The following is a 17,762-nucleotide window of genomic DNA, read 5'->3' as shown; positions in this document are numbered from 1 at the left end:
GAAAAACAAAGTCCAACACGCAAAATCTTTAATCAAATAGGAAGCAGGAAGTCATACACAAAAATAACCAACACAATCAGGTAAACAAACAGGCAAAGAGTAGGCAAATATCCAAAAACAAAGAACGAAATAATGAGCCACACACAAGAAGTAATAGAAGAACACTTAGATGCAGGGACACAAAGACAATTTGACATGGACTACACTGTGGGGCCAGTTAAAATACACAGGAAAACAAGACACAGGTGTTGATTGGATAGTCAGAGAGCAAACAAAGCTCGCGAACTGCGTCTGGATCGCAATATTGTTTTGTTTGTGTAATAGCTATTTTGACACTCCCACAATGGCTGAAGGAGGAGAAGAAATAGATTTGGTGGCAGCTTTACTGTCAAGGTCATTTCCAAGATAGATTTTTCAAGAAAAGCTGAATGTTGTTAAGAAAAGTTGGACTAATCCGAAGCTAGCTAGCCTGTCGACTCGACTTTCAGCATTAGCTTCGATGGCGATAGAAAAGGACTTCTAGATGGACCCAAAGCACAGGAGACCTGCTCACCCCTGGTTTGTTCATTCAGTAAAGACATTTATTGTGGCTACAGGAGTTCTCTATCTGGGATGCAACAGCTCTTTATTCTGTATTTCTACATTATAAGATGATTTTCAGCAATGCGCTGTCCATCAGTGGTTGAGCAATGCTCACACTCTCAGAACTCCTGAGGGACGTCTTTCAATAAATAAACGCACAAATGACTTCCTAGAGCCTTGAGGCTCAAGCTGTTCCACAGCAGCTCTTCTCCACTGCATATTCACTTCAGCACGATAAAGGAACATCACACAGCCGCTGTATACCTGTAGTCCTACCCCCTGTGCATCTCACATCTCCCTTCCCCCAGAAAAAGCTGCAGGATGCTGTGTGTTACTTGCAACAACCCTTTCCCCTCTCGGACTCACAACAAGAACCGCTAACCAATTCATGTTGCTGCTTAACTGTAAGAATATACTGTGTTTTTAACTGTGTGTCAACGCTCCGAACCATTGACGCACTGATGTGTTTGCTCTCTGAGCTGTCCTCTTATCCACGTGACTTCCAAGACATCTACAGGAAACCGGTCAGCGCCTTGGATTTTTAAAAAAAAACTTTTATATCAGTCAGCTCAAATTAATTCCACAATCATTGAGGTCACATCAATGAGGGTATTATTGATATTTATTCCCTATTTTTTACCCTTTATAAATTGTTGCTGGGTTGGAGTTTAGCAGTAACATATCTATGTACATTAAATCTAATAAGCTAATAAAGAAATGAGGGACTTAGAGTTTGATCAATTTTTCATTGAAGTTTTTTTTATTTTTTCACAGTGACTTTCTCTTCTCTTGCTGCTTCAAATGAGTCTCTTCTTTACATCATGATCTGGAAATAAAGAAGTGAACATTATTCAGACATCACATATTAAAATCGATTTAACTGCAGCAAAGCTGTGCTTCAATTAACTAACATATATAAACATGGAACGTTGTGTGAGGTAGATCAGGTATGACTGACGATATTGTGACTGAGCATTAATACTAACAGAGTCCATCCATTCGATGTAGGCAGACACACGGGTGAAGACGGTGGGCTTCTTGGGGTAGTTGCATCCCCAGCTAGACACAAAGCTGGTAACGCCATGGACGTAGTATTTTCCATTAACGGAGCAGTTCAGAGGGCCACCTGAGTCACCCTGAGAGGAAATTAAAACAGTATCTTCAGTATCAAGAGGACAGATGTAACAAAAGCATAATCTAGAACTTAGGAAGTTATTATGTGTAAAAATTTTGCATGTCCTTTATTCTTTTTCCTCATTTGACTCACATTGCATCCAGAGTCAGCGCCGCCACCACCACACACCATGGTGTTCTTGACAGTGCTGCCCCACCAGTCGCTTCTGGAGCAGTTGTTGTGGTCGACCAGAGGGAGGTAGGCCTGCTTCAGCTGGGCGGACAGGCTACCACCAGCTAGAAACAGCAAACAATGTAAAGGGAAGATTAAGCTTCACTGAGGAAAGACTTTTGAGGATGTGAGGGGATGGTGCAATGAACCCACTGGATGTGCGTCCCCATCCGGTGATGTAGCAAAGGTTGTTGTGGGGCAGGAGCTGGCCGGAGGGAGGGAGGGAACCCAGCTGGACGTAAGAGTTCAGAGTGGCCTCGGTGGACAGACGCAGCAGGGCAATGTCATACCTGAGTTGGTGAGAAAGCTTACTGTAAAACACTGTTCACAGCATCTCACACACTAAATGTCTAAGAACAAGACAAACACTTGTTACCCAGCAGCAACACTGTTGGAGTTCCATCTGGGGTGGATGTGCACTTTGCTGACGGCAATGATCTGCTCTGTGCCTCCGTTTTTGTAGAGGTCATGCTCCCCAAGGACAACACGGTAGGTCATGGGTCTGCAGTATTTAACATTGAAAAAAAGACTTTCTTAACTGAAATGACAAATTGACCTCTTCCAGACCAATTACGGAATGACTCCTGGCCATTATAGGGTTTAATTTTTCCTTATTTCACCTGTCCACACAGTGAGCAGCTGTCATAACCCAGCCTCTCTTAATCAGGGTTCCTCCGCATGTGTGATAATAGTTGCTGCCAGATCTGTACTGAAGAGAGATCTAAGAAGGGAGCAGTTAAATCGCAGTTGTGTTACTGCCACTATTATTGTGGTTCTTGTTATAATGATTGCAGTGCTAACTAGATGTGTCATAGTTAAGCTGTTATTACCTGCCAGGGCCAAGAGTTGGGAGAGGCCACTTCACCTCCGACAACCCTCTCAAGGCTATCCTCGATGTACCTGGGCTGTGGTCCCAGGTCAGCCAGAACTTGTTAAAAAAGAAAGGAAAACAAAGCTGCATGAGTTTTATGTTCCTGCATCTCCTGTGGTGTTACACAGCAGTGTGTACAGTGTGGTTTTCTTACCCAGGGCTGCAAGGCTTGTCAACACCAGAAACCTCAGCATGTCTGCACAATGTCAGAATGTGTCTGCGAGGAATCAGACCTTTCCCCCTGCTTTTATACCTCTCTACAGTGGAAAATTGAGGCTGTTGTGTCAAGCATGGGAAACACACCTGTGATCCGTCTCACAATGTGTTATCAGTTGGTCAGCACACACCTCCTACTTTCAATGTTTAAAAATGCTGCACAAGGAGCAAAACAATTATAACATATTTGATAAAATCTGTCACAGTTTTCCTTGCTTTGTATTTGTGGATGAAAACATCTTCTTTTCTGGTAATTTAGGTGGATATGTTGAAGAAAGCCTGGGTAAGATGTACAGGTAGTTTCTTTTCATACAAATACTGTGAATTTTTTCTTTGAGTAAACATGTTTTTTTTTCCTTGCCAAAATTCTCCACCTTTAAGTCTTGAGAGATTTTTGCTTGTTGTGTCTCTCTAACAAATGGAAATAAATACATACCAAAGAAGTGGCTACCAATTGATACAACCAGTCCACTGGAGATAAGGCACAGATCCAGTTTAAACCAGTAGCATGTGGACTGGTTGCTCTCGCAGAAGGACACGTGTGTGTGATGTGTGTGTTAAGGAATACAGTCAATAAACCAGTCTAAATCAACACAGTTTAAAGAAAAGGTGCACTGCCTGAAGTCTCAAGTTCAATGAGGGTAAATTAATAGTGCCTTAAAATGGATCTTTTGATTTCGTCGCTGTTTATGATGATTGGTTTTAATTAAAACAACACAATTGATGACATGCTTTGTGCTTGCGAAAGTGTCTATAGTTTGCTTGCTCACACCAGAGGATTGTTCTTTTTTCTTTGCCTCTCCTTTCTTTTCTTTTTGTGGCCATCAATGCAATATCTGCAGCATTTCGCTGGGATTACAGTGTAACACTAGATGGTGCTAAAGACTAAAATACACAAACACTGTCCTATACATAAAAAAATATAGAATACATCTATGGTTTAGGGAGATGTTTAAATACTGTTACACTGGATTTGAACTCTAATTGCTCTCATTCTTTTCAAGATTTAAGCGTGAGAACTGAGTTCGTGATGAGTTCTCTCCCTTTTTTTTAAGTCCTTGAGCACAATCACAAATGGATTATTTGATGATTTTTCTCCTTTTTTTAATATTCCAAACACTTAACACACTTAAACGTCGACAATAGGTTTTCCCAACAATGAGAAGTCCTCTGATCAGGCTTGCTTTTATTAAACAGTAATGAGACAGAGTAATTATAACTGTGGAGTTTTGTTTCTTTTCCTTATCAGGCTATTAAGGAGATAACCGGGCTGGAAAGTGATCTGGCCCCCATGACGCACAGGAGAAGAGCAACAACTGGGGCAACAACAGTTTAGCTATTTTTCCATCTCCATCGAAGTCCTCGCGGTACCCCCCCATCATCCCAATCTTTTTATTACAGGCATGAATGGACTGGTGAGATCAAAGAGAGGAAGTGCCGGGCACGAGTTAATTAAAGATGTTTGCCCTTGATACAGCTTCTCCTCATTAACGAACTGTCCTTTTGGTTCCCATAAAGATGTCCTGCAAACTAGCTGGAAATCGAGGTCCCATAAAAGATGGGATGCATCGATTGGCTGGATGATTTAAAGACGGTTATCAGAGTAACTGTTGATTACGCAAATTGGAAAAGTAATTTGAAAAACTTGATCTGCTCCCAGAGTCAGACTAAAGGAACATCCCGTTAAACTAAATAGCCCTTTAATATGTACAACATCTCCCGACACATGCTGTGCTGCAATGCAAAACAAAAAAATCTCTTTTTTATTGAATAGACAGTGTGAGCAGAGAACTGACAGGGCAGGACACTGTGTCCTGTCATATCAACACAAGCATAAACAAATAGTACACATGATGCTGATCAAAGGCAATGACAGCTGGTGGTAAAAATCTGCTGCCATACACACAACAATAGCAGTCCTACCACAGACATTGATGCAGCTTTAATCTGCAGCTACTTGAAATGGTTTTATATGTATAGTGAATACAATAGAAGGGCATTAATACATAAAAAGGCAGTTTTTTTAATTGCATTGGAATGCACAACAATCGCAAACAAAAAAAGGAAAAATCAAACCTCCTTAAACAAATCCTTCTAATAGCTGCTGACATTTATACCCGAGGAGCACGTGAACTCTCCCATCATCTGAAAGAAGCAAGATAAACGGGTAATGAGCATGTTTGGATGCTGACAGAAAAGAATTTCCAAGAAATAGGCTGCATACGGTGTCACGCTGGGTTTCCTGTCATCTCCTTTGTTTGCGTTAAAAATCTCTCCTAATGTGTCAACGCACACAAAGCTGCAGCACTAAATCACAGTGTAACTTGGCATTAATCCACATGCGGTCTCCAGGGACCTGCGGTGCATTAGAGCTTTTCCCTGCTGGTGACGTCTGTGTGTGTGTGTGTGTGTGTGTGTGTGTGTGTGTGTGTGTGTGTGTGTGTGTGTGTGTGTGTGTGTTGGTGTGTGTGTGTGTAGGCACCTCCTGCTGGGTGACAGCACAGAAACTGATCCACTGGTCCATTTACAACCTTTAATTACAATTACACCTCAGTGTAAACAATCAATGCATCCTCATATATCAGCCCCACCCCACTCTTTGCCTCTCATATTTCCTACTGCTTTTCTATCTTTTTATACGTGAGCCAAACCTGGTGTCGTATAGGCTGTGGGACGGCACAGCTGGTGGGAGGTTTACCAGGGGGGTGGTGCTAACTAATGTGTAGCTGAAGAAAGATGATCTGCTGTGGTTACGAGTGCCTGATTGATCCTCTGGAGTGTCTTCCATCCATCTTTGTCCTCCTTCTGCTGCTGTTTTCACCTCAAGATGCTCTCTGCCCCTCGGTCTCAGCTGCTGCCGTCAGGTTCGGGCCCCCAGTTGCAGCAGCCGAGATGGAGGTCAGTCAGCTGAACTGGAAGAGAAGGCTCCACCTGCCTGTCTGAGCATTGGAGGAGAAGGGAAGGCTCAACAGGCCGTTTTGGTGTGTTTGTGTCCATTAAAGGATCATGCTTTAGAGGACATTTGTAGCTTGGCATGTTGTCATATGTCTCAAGCAACTGATCTATAGATACTAACAAAAAAAAAAGCACTGCTATAGTGCAGACATCCGCCAGGTAAATTCCCCACGTACTGTGACTGTAGACCCGTAGTACAGAAGATATATGGGCAGCAGTAATATGTTGTTAGATAACATAGCAGGTTGCTTTATGATCATAGCCTTTGAATTTCAAAATCCCTCCTCAATCTGGGACATACCTGAACTGTAATTAGCTCTTTCTTGGCGCATTATCAACATTTCCTGAAAACTTTTCCAATTATTTTGCTAACAAACAAACGCCAGCTGTCACATAAACTCCTGGGCGGAGGTAATAAATCTGTCACTGGCTATTAACATAATTATTTCCTGAGAGAAAAGGAGCCCTATAATATGTCAATTAGCCCACTTAAAGCCAGAAACTGTATAAATAAGCTTTGATAGCTCCATCAGAGTACTTCTTTTCCGGGCAGTACACTAAACCAGAGAACATTAACATTGTGCAACTGTGAGGGATTGTTTAGTGGTTATCTGTCGTTCGTAGATGAGTTTCCCAACAATACCCCGACATTAAGAAAATGCTCTGAATTACTCATGGTTCCTGACAATCATTTTTCTGTATCGCCGGCGGACGGTGCTCCCAGAAGACAAGAATGCCGTCCGGGAGCCTCACTGGTCTGTGCAATATCACTTACGCGCATGACTGCCGTCTACGACTGTGGGCCCCAGTCGGAGAGTGAAGCAAATGAACTTAAACCTCAATCATTTCTTAACAGGAAAAGGAAATGAAGCCGGAGTGATGACTGACGGTGGATGGTGACTGATGCGCCATTTTCTGCACAGCACCCTGAGAAGGCCACGAGATATTAGACATAAGACATTAAAACATACACATAAAAAATAAGGCAAAACATCAAGCGCCACGTCCAAAAATCAGTCCGCTGCATTGATTTGTGAAACTCTTCTGAATGTCTGACCCGCGCCTTAAAAAACATCTGTCCTTCAAAATTACACTAAAGCCATTCTGAAGCCATTTCTAGCAAGCATCCCAATAAGCAGCAACTATGGGCGGTAATAAAAAGTAACTGCTGACTGACATAATTTCAATTATGCCTTCAATGAAAACCAGTTCTTTTATGACCAGGTGCTGCTTTGCTAGGACCATATCTCCAACATAAATTGGCGCGATAATAGAAGAAATTGTGCTGCCAGCCACTGATAGAAGGGACAGAACACTTCTGTGTGTGTCTGTGTCTGTAAGAGTGGGTGAATATTTAATTAGCTGTTAATGAAAAGAAGTCATTAGGATTAATTACTCCGGGAGGCTAATTTAAGTGTTCTTTAGGGCTCTTCTCATGAGAGTGGGAGCCTAAGTACAGGGCAGTAAAGCAGAGTTAGCATCTTAATGAGGTGTCAGCTCTGGACAAACAGCCGCTCAGAGTTGTGGCTCTGTGCTGAACTCTAGTGTTGCCACATCGCAGCAGATGTGATCAGCTGGGCGGCTCATTTTGGAAAGAACAGCAGAGTGGTTTATGTATTCACCACCAGAAGATGTTTAAAGACAAAAGAGTCAAGGTGTGACGAGAGTGCAGTTTCATTTCAGGACGATGGAATGGTGAATATTTTATCCTTGCAGTAACCTTTCCAGGATGTCTTCTGACCCTTGTCCTGAAGGTGGCTGGCTCCAGCATCTGGATGGATGGATGGATGGATGGATGGATGGATGGATGGATGGATGGATGGATGGTGGGTGGAAGGATGGATGATGGATGGATGGATGGATGGATGGATGGATGGATGATGGCTGAATGGATGATGGATGGATGGATGATAGATGGCGGATGGATGGCTGAATGGATGATGGATGGATGGATGATGGATGGCGGATGGATGGCTGAATGGATGATGGATGGATGGATGATGGATGGCTGAATGGATGGCGGATGGATGGCTGAATGGATGATGGATGATAGATGGATTGATGGTGGAGAGATGAATGGGTGGATGGATGGCTGAATGGATGATGGATGGATGGATGATGGATGGCGGATGGATGGCTGAATGGATGGCGGATGGATGGCTGAATGGATGATGGATGATAGATGGATTGATGGTGGAGAGATGAATGGGTGGATGATGGATGGATGGATGGATGGATGGATGGATGGATGGATGGATGGATGGGTGGATGGATGGATGATGGATGGATGGATGGATGGTGGATGATTGATGGATGGATGGATGGATGGTGGATGATTGATGGATGGATGGATGGATGATGGATAATGGATGATAGATGGATTGATGGTGGAGAGATGAATGGGTGGATGATGGATGGATGGATGGATGGATGGATGGATGGATGGATGGGTGGATGGATGGATGATGGATGGATGGATGGATGGATGGTGGATGATTGATGGATGGATGGATGGATGGTGGATGATTGATGGATGGATGGATGGATGATGGATAATGGATGATGGATGGATGGATGGATGGATAATGGATGGATGGTGGATGGATGGATAATGGATGGATGGATGATGGATGGATGGATGATGGATGATGGATGGATGGATGGATGGTGGGTGGAAGGATGGATGATGGATGGATGGATGGATGGATGGATGGATGGATGATGGCTGAATGGATGATGGATGGATGGATGATAGATGGCGGATGGATGGCTGAATGGATGATGGATGGATGGATGATGGATGGCGGATGGATGGCTGAATGGATGATGGATGGATGGATGATGGATGGCGGATGGATGGCTGAATGGATGATGGATGGATGGATGATGGATGGCGGATGGATGGCTGAATGGATGGCGGATGGATGGCTGAATGGATGATGGATGATAGATGGATTGATGGTGGAGAGATGAATGGGTGGATGGATGGCTGAATGGATGATGGATGGATGGATGATGGATGGCGGATGGATGGCTGAATGGATGGCGGATGGATGGCTGAATGGATGATAGATGGATTGATGGTGGAGAGATGAATGGGTGGATGATGGATGGATGGATGGATGGATGGGTGGATGGATGGATGGATGGATGATGGATGGATGGATGGATGGATGGTGGATGATTGATGGATGGATGGATGGATGATGGATAATGGATGATGGATGATGGATGGATAATGGATGGATGGTGGATGGATGGATGGATGGATAATGGATGGATGGATGATGGATGGATGGATGATGGATAGATGGATGATGGATGGATGGATGGATGGATGGATGGATGGATGGATGGATGGATGGATGGATGGATGGATGGATGATGGATGGATGATGGATGATGGATGATGGATGGATGGATGGATGGATGGATGAATGGATGGATGGATGATGGATGGATGGATGGATGGAGGGATGAATGGATGGATGGATGGATGATACATCTTCCAATGGCACGTTTGGCTGGAGATGATTCGGTGGCTGAAGACACCTTCAGGGTCTGATTCTCTCTCTCCTTCCTGCACTAAATAAAAAGCTTCTGTAGCGATCAGGCGACTGTTGCAACGTTGAAAACGATCGTTCCTTCGAAAGTGTCGATTGGCTCTGGAAGGATTGTCTGACTCTATCGATCTGCTCCTGGTAGCATCAACCATAGAGTTTTGCAGCATTTGGCCCAGTGTGAGCAGAGTATCGATCAAAGCGGTTTGGAATTCATCCTGCGAATTCTATTAGCAGAGCAAACCCTAAAAAGAGCCCTTTTCTCAGACAACCAGACCGGCTGATATCATATCACTGCCTGGTTCAGACGAAAGTCTAATTTCCTTTTAATCTGCCCAAAGAACCTAAATTGATTTTGTTTTGTTTTTGGGTTTATTAGCTTTGGGGTAAAGCCAAATTTGAACCCATGTTAAATTTATGAAACTGTTTCTTTCCAGTTTTTTTCTGCTTTCATCCAGCAATGATTATTGATCTTATCAGTGACTTATTTGTTTTTCTTAAAAGAACCTATTACATTGCAGGATCGTTTAATCGTACCTATTTGTTTATTTTGTTGTTCTGGTTTTTTTAAAATCATATCAGCCTAATGATCCCCTTATGTAATGATCCTTGCAGAGGTGCTGGATCTCCCCGGAGCCTTGAGGCAGGTAAACAACTCCATTTGATGAAACAAGATAACAGCTCACAACTTTAATCAGTGAAAATCGTGGTCTGTAAAATTAACATTGTTTTTAGACCTCAGTGGAGAAACAGTGACGAAACAAACCAACAAATGTCAACTCAACAGTTACAAATGAGCATCAAGGTCTCGCATTATTAGCTCTACCCCCCATTACTGTAAATGTGGAAGGTTGGAGGACGGTGATTCTAATCATTAGGGCAAATGATTCGTTTTAACATGATACATTTTCTAACAAACTATAGATGAGAAGTTTTACCGAACTGAGAAGTCAGACATCAGAATTGACATACATCAGTGTGTCTATGAGCTTTCAGGAGCAACCTGTATGCTTATGCTCTGATTGGCATACAGGCTTTGTGTGCCTGTTTAGCAAAGACAGGAAACAAAGTTATTTATGACATACTGCTGCAGAGATGGAGGTTTACAGAACTGGTTTACAGAACTGAAAGGAAGTGTTGGTGCTAACATTGGTTTATTTTAAAATCCATCATTGGTTCCAAGTGTGCCTGTGTGTGTGTGAGTGTTAACGTTTTCACATCCGATATATCGTGGGGACATGAGGACGACCTGAACACAGGGCCGGTCATGTTGTTCCGTCACAATCAATACATTTGAAGGGTTTCTGTCATATTTTCCATTTCTCTGTTCTTCAAGTTTCTGAAAAAATAACACTTCAGTCGTCTGTTCAGATGAAAGAAGAATAGAGAGGAGATATGTGGAAGGAATCAGGTAGCTGAAGTTAAGAAAAGTTCTTGTGCTACGATATGTTGACACGCAGGACAGGTCGCTTCATCTTGAGACCAGTAAAAAGGATTACACCCCGTCAACTTCTAGAGCACAGATCCATGCCACGTTAGTTGGCCCACAGCATAAACCGCGATTCCAGCAACCCTGAAGAGCACAGATCAGTAGCTTAACATAAAATCGAGGATGGAATTATTTGGTGTGTAGCAGCGCTCACGCTCCTAACAAAGACATGAATGTCTGGTAGAAACGTGTGGAGACCTGGGCAACTGTTTCTCCGTAGAGAGGGGTTTCAAACGGGGCCCAAATTTAAATGTTAAAAGGAAGAGAGCCAAAACACAGAACCAGGAGTGATAAGAAAGTTGGCTCACAAGGGGGCTAAACAAACCAGAGATGATGCAAGTAATAGGTCTCCAACTCAAATTACACTGCATGCGGAGAAGGATGAAAAGAAAGATGAGCCATGAATGAGACAGCCTCGCTGGTGAGAGGCGAGGAAGAGCATGGTCCACAGTGCAGCAGTCACAATTACACGTGCCGCGGGGGAGGGGGGGGGGGCGGGAACTCTGATGGCTGCAGGGAGAGGAGGCCCCTCTGTGCACCACTGAGACAAGTGACATCATAGCAGCAGCGCATGAGCTCCCTTGTGGAAGTATTACTGACAATATCATTCTCAATGGTTATTTGGGAATAAAGCGATTTTTAGACGAATCTGACAGTCATGGTTGAGGGAGCCATCTGACCTCATAAATACCGCGAGAGTGGAAACCATGTTGATACATTCGACCACACATGAGGTTTTAACATCATTAAATATTGTGAGTATTCACATAATGTGTTGTCACATTGTTTTTACGGAGGGAAATTGGAGCCCTGTCACGTTGATTATTTAGAAATGACATAATTCTGGCAGGCTCCATTGTCACGGGAACGCGGATGTCTTTAGTAGAAATGTCTTTATCAACCACCAGCAACAGGTCCCACTTTGACATTTTGATGAAAACGTATAAACTTAACACACATTTATGTCCCGTTGCACGGCCCCGCCTCTCCGTAATGTGGGTGCTTCAGTTGTCATGGTGACACCGAAAAAGCAGGCGGGAGGAAACAAACGAAACAGGAAACAAACACATAAAAGGCTTCTGCAAACAGATCACTGAGTTTGTGAGGTCCGCATTTAAGTTATCACAAAACCTCTGTACCTAAATATGGTGGGCGATTTCCAACTTTGGGCGTTATGGATATGATGACTTGTCAGCGGCTTCATAACGCAGACGTCTGCAGCTGTTAAAAATGTCAACAGATCCTCAAGTAATTCTCAGTCTCACGTGAAGAAGGGGAGCGGAAATGAATCCCATCAATGTTCCTGTTCAAGGGCGATTGATCTGAGCTTACAACATGCTCCTGAAGTACGCGGGAAGAATTCCACACCAGATGACAGGGCTGGGAAAATAGAGCAGGAATTCTCTTTAAAGGTTGAAGATAAACAACACCGCCTCATGGAGAAGGCATCTGATCTGTGCTGCCAAAGAGCTGCCGTTCAACCATCGGGGCGCCGCACCGGCGCATCCGTCTGTTGTCGGGAGCAAACCTCGCCGACCGAGGATTGTTCGCTCAGGTAGTGTGCACGCCGAAACCCACAGTTACTCATTATTAGATCTAACGACCATCTGTCTACAAAGTCCCTGTCTGTCACCTTCCGGTGGAATCTTCTTCTGAACAACTGCCAAGACAAAAGACACTCCTGAGCAAGCTGGAGGTACGGGATGGAAAACAGACTTGAATCATCGGGGTCAAGAGCCTCTTGCTCCGTCTGTGTCCTGCTCGCCCAATGGTAATTAAAGAGACTTGTCGATGGGACCCCAGAGCGTCTTCATAGTCCCTGGCAGCCCACACCGTGGTGGCTGGCACCACCACTCAGCTACAGCCAGAATAAAATCCAATCTGCTGCAGGGAGAAGAAATCTTCCCCTGGACGTAAGCCTGCTGGCACCACTGGGACAGTAAATGGGAAACATAAAAGCTATCCAGTGCAAATCAGCTATCTTTGTCATGTATACTGATTGATGGCAACATTGACTTATAGTACGTACAAAAGCACAAGTGGCTACATTATGCATACGATCTGATAGGATTCTGGATTCTATTCTATCCATCAGTTGACCAATTTCTATGTGGTAAAAAATGTGTTTTCTGCAGCAAAATGCTCTCTTGATGAAAAGAGAGACTAACCCTGCTCTGATTTCTTCATCTACACTTTAAGGCTGCTCTCGCATTTGCTTTGGTGCGTCCGTGAACACACCACTAAAAGAAAAGCAACGCAGCTGTATTGTGTTCCTAAAGGCACAATAATGTCATGTGGGCCAGTACGAACGGTCTGTAAAGGTCTACTCTGACTACATACCATAATATGAGCATGTTTTTGGATATTTTTGTTAGTGGCACAAAGCTCAGCAGGTTAATCAAAATAGTAGCAGGCATACATTCAGTCACTGTCAATCATGTTCACACAAAGAGCGGCTGTCATTCAGGATTTTCCTCATCTGGCAACGGGAAAAAAAACAAAGACAGTTTGAAGTGAGCTGGTAGAATTATAATATTGTTTAAATTGTATTTAACTGAAGTGTGTTTTAATGGGTAAATCACAAAAGGTTAATGCACAATTCATGTAAATCATCTAGCAATTAAGACAAAACACACACAAACACAAAGTATGTTGAAAGGATGAAATACTTATCATTCAGAAGTAACTTTTCCAGCCATGTTCTTTATCCCACACTAGCGTCATTGTTCCATATGGTATTTCCTGCTCTCACAATGGTGCCGTGTTACTATTTTCAACTTCTCACACAACCCTTTAGTATAAGAAAAATCTTTAAAAGATTTGGTAAAATGTCACATCAGCCCCAGGACGATGACAAAAAGAGCAGCCTGAATATTAAAAACAAACCACTCAATCCGAATCCATGATATGTAACAGATTAGCAAAGGATTAAAATGTCTGTTGATGGGTTTTGTTTTCCCCTTGCACTCCAGTACCCAGAGAAGAGGACGAATGTGTTTCTTAAGCTGGATAATGGATCCCTGATTACTGATCGCTACCTCATGATTACGACGGTAAAGGACCTCAGCCGGATATAAATACCGCTGCACAACTTTGCCAGGGTTTTACCAAACCCGGAATAATGTTGCCGATAATAACGCGCTGGGCTTGACTTCCTCCAGCTCGCCTGTGACAATAACATACACCCAGCTTCTGATGAGCAATCATCTCCCTGGCTGGAATTAAAGCGCACCCAAGCAATTTAATATCTGCTGTAATATCAATCCCGCCGGTGTCAGCATGCCGGAACATCGGGGTTCAGAGCACCTCGCTGGAAGAAAGCGTGACTCATCTTCCGGGCACTGCTAATCAATATAAGATGCCACACTGTCATAGTCAATACAACGGCAAACTGCAATTATGGTCGAATTAGAAACAATTTCATGGGTGAGCTCACCCCGCCTCATGGCAATATGGTTTCCATGACAGATCTGGCACTGGCGCTGTTGCGACACATCTGCCGTATTGCTTGCTTCGCCCTGGCTCATTCACTCGCTCGACATGTTTGGATGTTTCATCATGGGGGGGGTGGATTCGTTGTTTGTGTGTAAATAGGAGTATACTTTTGCATTTTTAGAAAATAAGAATATCTGCTGTTTGCCAAACTTGCTTAATGCATATGTAAATCTGTTTCCTCCTGTTAGCTGCACTTCCTGCATGTATCTTTGACCTGCACCGGGTTTAAATATGCCTTCGCTCTTAAGCAAAACTCATATTCAGACAGGCCAAGTGCCCCTCAGCTCAGAAAAACTGCACCACCACACGAGAGCCAACTGAATTGTGACACAACTGCACTTGATTTTCCACCCCGTTTGAAATTTGCCCCGAGATGGTCCAGAAATGCACTGAAAATATGTTTAAAAAAAATATGTTCACACTTTTTTTTTTGCCTCTGCACAACGTAGCTCAACACTGACAGCCGTGGTGATGAAAAGTTTGAAGCTCAGAAAACTTGCTATGATTAATACGGTGAATATGATGCTCTGATTAATATTAAAAGGTTATGCAAAGTCGCATTAATAAAGACAAATCCAGTGGGAAGGACCAGAACTTGCACACATATGATTTCATTAGAATCCGATATGAAATACCTTTAGAAAATCAAAACAGGACAACCCAAACTTTAATTTATTGAAAATATCTGATTAATCCAAAAGGAAAACAAATCATTTTCTGCTGTGTTCTGTGCTGTGACGAGACACCCAGGTGAAGAGGCAACCAGCAAACCCCAGCGCACTCGGGGTCAATGACTTCAACTCTAAAACAGGACAACAGCAAAACACAGGTCCCCATGCTGCTCCCCAACGCTCAACATTAGCTTAAGAGGTTGCAAAAAAGGTCCAGTGGACGCCATACAAGCGGTATGAGGACATTTCATGCTTTAAAAAAAGAAATCTTGGAAAAGGTGGCTTCCGTTGACCGGAGTTGAGTTCTGTTCGGCTACCACTGTGTTTTCTGCAGAAACTCTAAAAGTCAAGAGTGATCTCATTGATCTTGGGTCATGAACATGAAGAAGAGAGTGTTTTTCCTCTCCATTTTAGCCACATTAACCCTTCAGTGACATTTTTACAACCTTTCCTTCTTTTACAGGGCTGTTCTGCAACCCGCAGCATCCATGGCTGTGCAGCTATAACAAGCTGTCATAAGAGTCTGGTTTTGTCCTAGAAAAGTGATGAAATGTCCAAAAGTAAAATGTGCATTTAAGTTTCATCCCATGCTGTGGAAGAAACATGTTGGATGAACAATCAAGCATCATGTAAAAATATAGAGATCTAAAGTAAAGGTTGGTTGACACTGTAAAAAGGTGTCTGTGTAAACTTTTCACCATAAAAAATGCAGGACGACTATATATGTATGTATATGTATAACTATTTCAACTTTAACGACAAATAAAATAACTCCTTTTCTCTATCACCTCAGTCTTATTGTAATATGTCTATCAGCAATAATGATAACTTTATCCAAAGTATTATCCAGAATTAAAGCTAATTAAGACGGGGCGATCAAGGTAAGATTGATGACACATTTTTAGCTGCAGTGGCACCACCGTGATGAACGCGGCGGGTTTATAATTTGCTATATTGCTTCTGGGAAAGATCGAAACATTACTGAAGTGACAGGGACGTTTCCCCCCGTCACCCTGTGTAAAAATAACACGCCATCCCATCCTCGCTCCCTCTTCTGTTTGGGGCGAATTTAATTGATCCGGGCATCTCCATCTCCACACGCTTGTTTCCTCCCCACCCGTAACACCGAGCACTTTAGGGGGGCTGAGCACCTCTATAGATTTGTTTTGTTCTTATTTATTTTTTTAACCTTGTGGATGATTCAAGGGAGAAAACGGCGTAATCATGTCCGCATTGTTGTGCTGAGAGCAGCGGAGATGGAGATGCGAGTGCGGGAGCGGAGGCGCACCGAGGCAGTCACCCAGACGCGGCTCCTGCGTGCTGCAGCTGCTTAAGCTGGATGCTGGAACCTCCCAGAACACGAAGACGGCAACGAGCGAGAAATCAGCGACTATTTGTCTGGAGGCACGTGTTTTCGGATCGCATAAAGCCATGTTGTCCGCCCGCTCCCCGACTCGACCCACCGTGGCGCTTCGATTTCCTGAGTCAGATCACCGCCGCGAGCTTAATCTCCAGTGTTTTTACCCTCAGCAATCGTGATTTGTAGAGTGTTGTTTTTAAGAACCCTAACTCCGCGTTCCTTTAGTTTCTGGAAGCCGAAATCAAGCTTGACAGAAGTGGACCGCGTTGGTGTCTGTCCATGCGCGCTCCTCACTGGGATATTTATGCCAGAACTGTGACCCCCCTCAGCCGAGGTACAGCCCATCATTTCATCATCTATGCTTCACTTGATTGCTCCCATATGTAGGAACGGGATGTGCTTGGCGCGTCTTGGTTAAAATGCGTGAATTATCGGACCGTCGGTGACGCATCTCGGTCGAGAAATCCATGCGTGCAAGGGCGTGAACTTGCAGACAGTGACCCCGCTCCCCGCCGAGGAAAAAGCCGCTTGTCTTGAAAACCCCACTTTCACGCGTTTTTTTTTCTCTTTCTTTTGCGACCTCTCGCCTCCCGCAATGGATCTCAAAGCGGACTCGAAGGACCTGGACTACAAGCAGCCAGCCCCCATTGAAGTTTTCGCCAGCAGATCCACGCTGCACGGCATCTCGCACATGTTCACCTATGAGCGGATGATCATCAAACGCACCCTGTGGACTCTCTTCTTCCTGGGCTCCGTGGGTGTGCTGGCAATGGTGTGCGTGGACCGCGTGCAGTTGTACTTTCAGTACCCCCACGTCACCAAACTGGACGAGGTGGCCGCTCCGATGATGGTTTTCCCCTCCGTCACCTTCTGCAACCTCAACTCCTTCCGCTTCAGCAGGGTGACGCGCAATGACCTGTACCACGCCGGGGAGCTGCTCGCTTTGCTCAACGGCAGGTGTGTATCGCGCAATTTTAAGCGCTCCCTGGCGTAAACACTCCGGGGCATCGTTAAAAAAAAAAGCTCCCTTCTTGTCTCGCAAAGCAGCTTCCAGCACACAAGCAGTTGCATTTCTGTGCGTATAAATAGTGAATTTGGAATGTGATCAACAATACAGGATGAGATTACAATACAGGATGGGGATTGAAGCGTGCGCCTCAAAAGGTGCCTTTAATGTAGTCACAGAAAGAATTGATCAAACACTTATCACAAGCAGCC

At 43.9% G+C, this 17,762-nt stretch overlaps 2 protein-coding genes across 2 annotated transcripts in view; one reads left to right on the top strand and one right to left on the bottom strand.

Annotated features, from left to right (window-relative positions):
- Positions 1-1,319: 1,319 nt before the first annotated feature.
- Positions 1,320-3,070, bottom strand: LOC101078582 (elastase-1-like). The gene is made up of 8 exons (XM_029826189.1): positions 2,953-3,070; positions 2,758-2,855; positions 2,548-2,648; positions 2,304-2,429; positions 2,081-2,217; positions 1,850-1,992; positions 1,569-1,718; positions 1,320-1,408 (listed from the first exon to the last, which is right to left on the bottom strand). Exons 1-8 carry the CDS (start codon positions 2,990-2,992, stop codon positions 1,397-1,399), a joined length of 807 nt encoding a protein of 268 aa, XP_029682049.1. The 5' UTR covers positions 2,993-3,070; the 3' UTR covers positions 1,320-1,396.
- Positions 3,071-16,302: 13,232 nt separating this feature from the next.
- Positions 16,303-17,762, top strand: part of asic1b (acid-sensing (proton-gated) ion channel 1b) — a 115,057-nt gene continuing 113,597 nt past the window's right edge. Inside the window, exon 1 of the mRNA XM_003973090.3 lies at positions 16,303-17,501. Coding sequence (XP_003973139.1) covers positions 17,140-17,501 — 362 coding nt within the window. The 5' untranslated portion in view covers positions 16,303-17,139. The remainder of the gene's footprint in view (positions 17,502-17,762) is intronic.

Source organism: Takifugu rubripes, chromosome 19, assembly GCF_901000725.2.
Source record: "Takifugu rubripes chromosome 19, fTakRub1.2, whole genome shotgun sequence".
Taxonomy (NCBI): domain Eukaryota; kingdom Metazoa; phylum Chordata; class Actinopteri; order Tetraodontiformes; family Tetraodontidae; genus Takifugu; species Takifugu rubripes.
The sequence above is the reverse complement of the archived record's forward strand: the minus strand, read 5'-3'. Positions and strand labels throughout refer to the sequence as shown.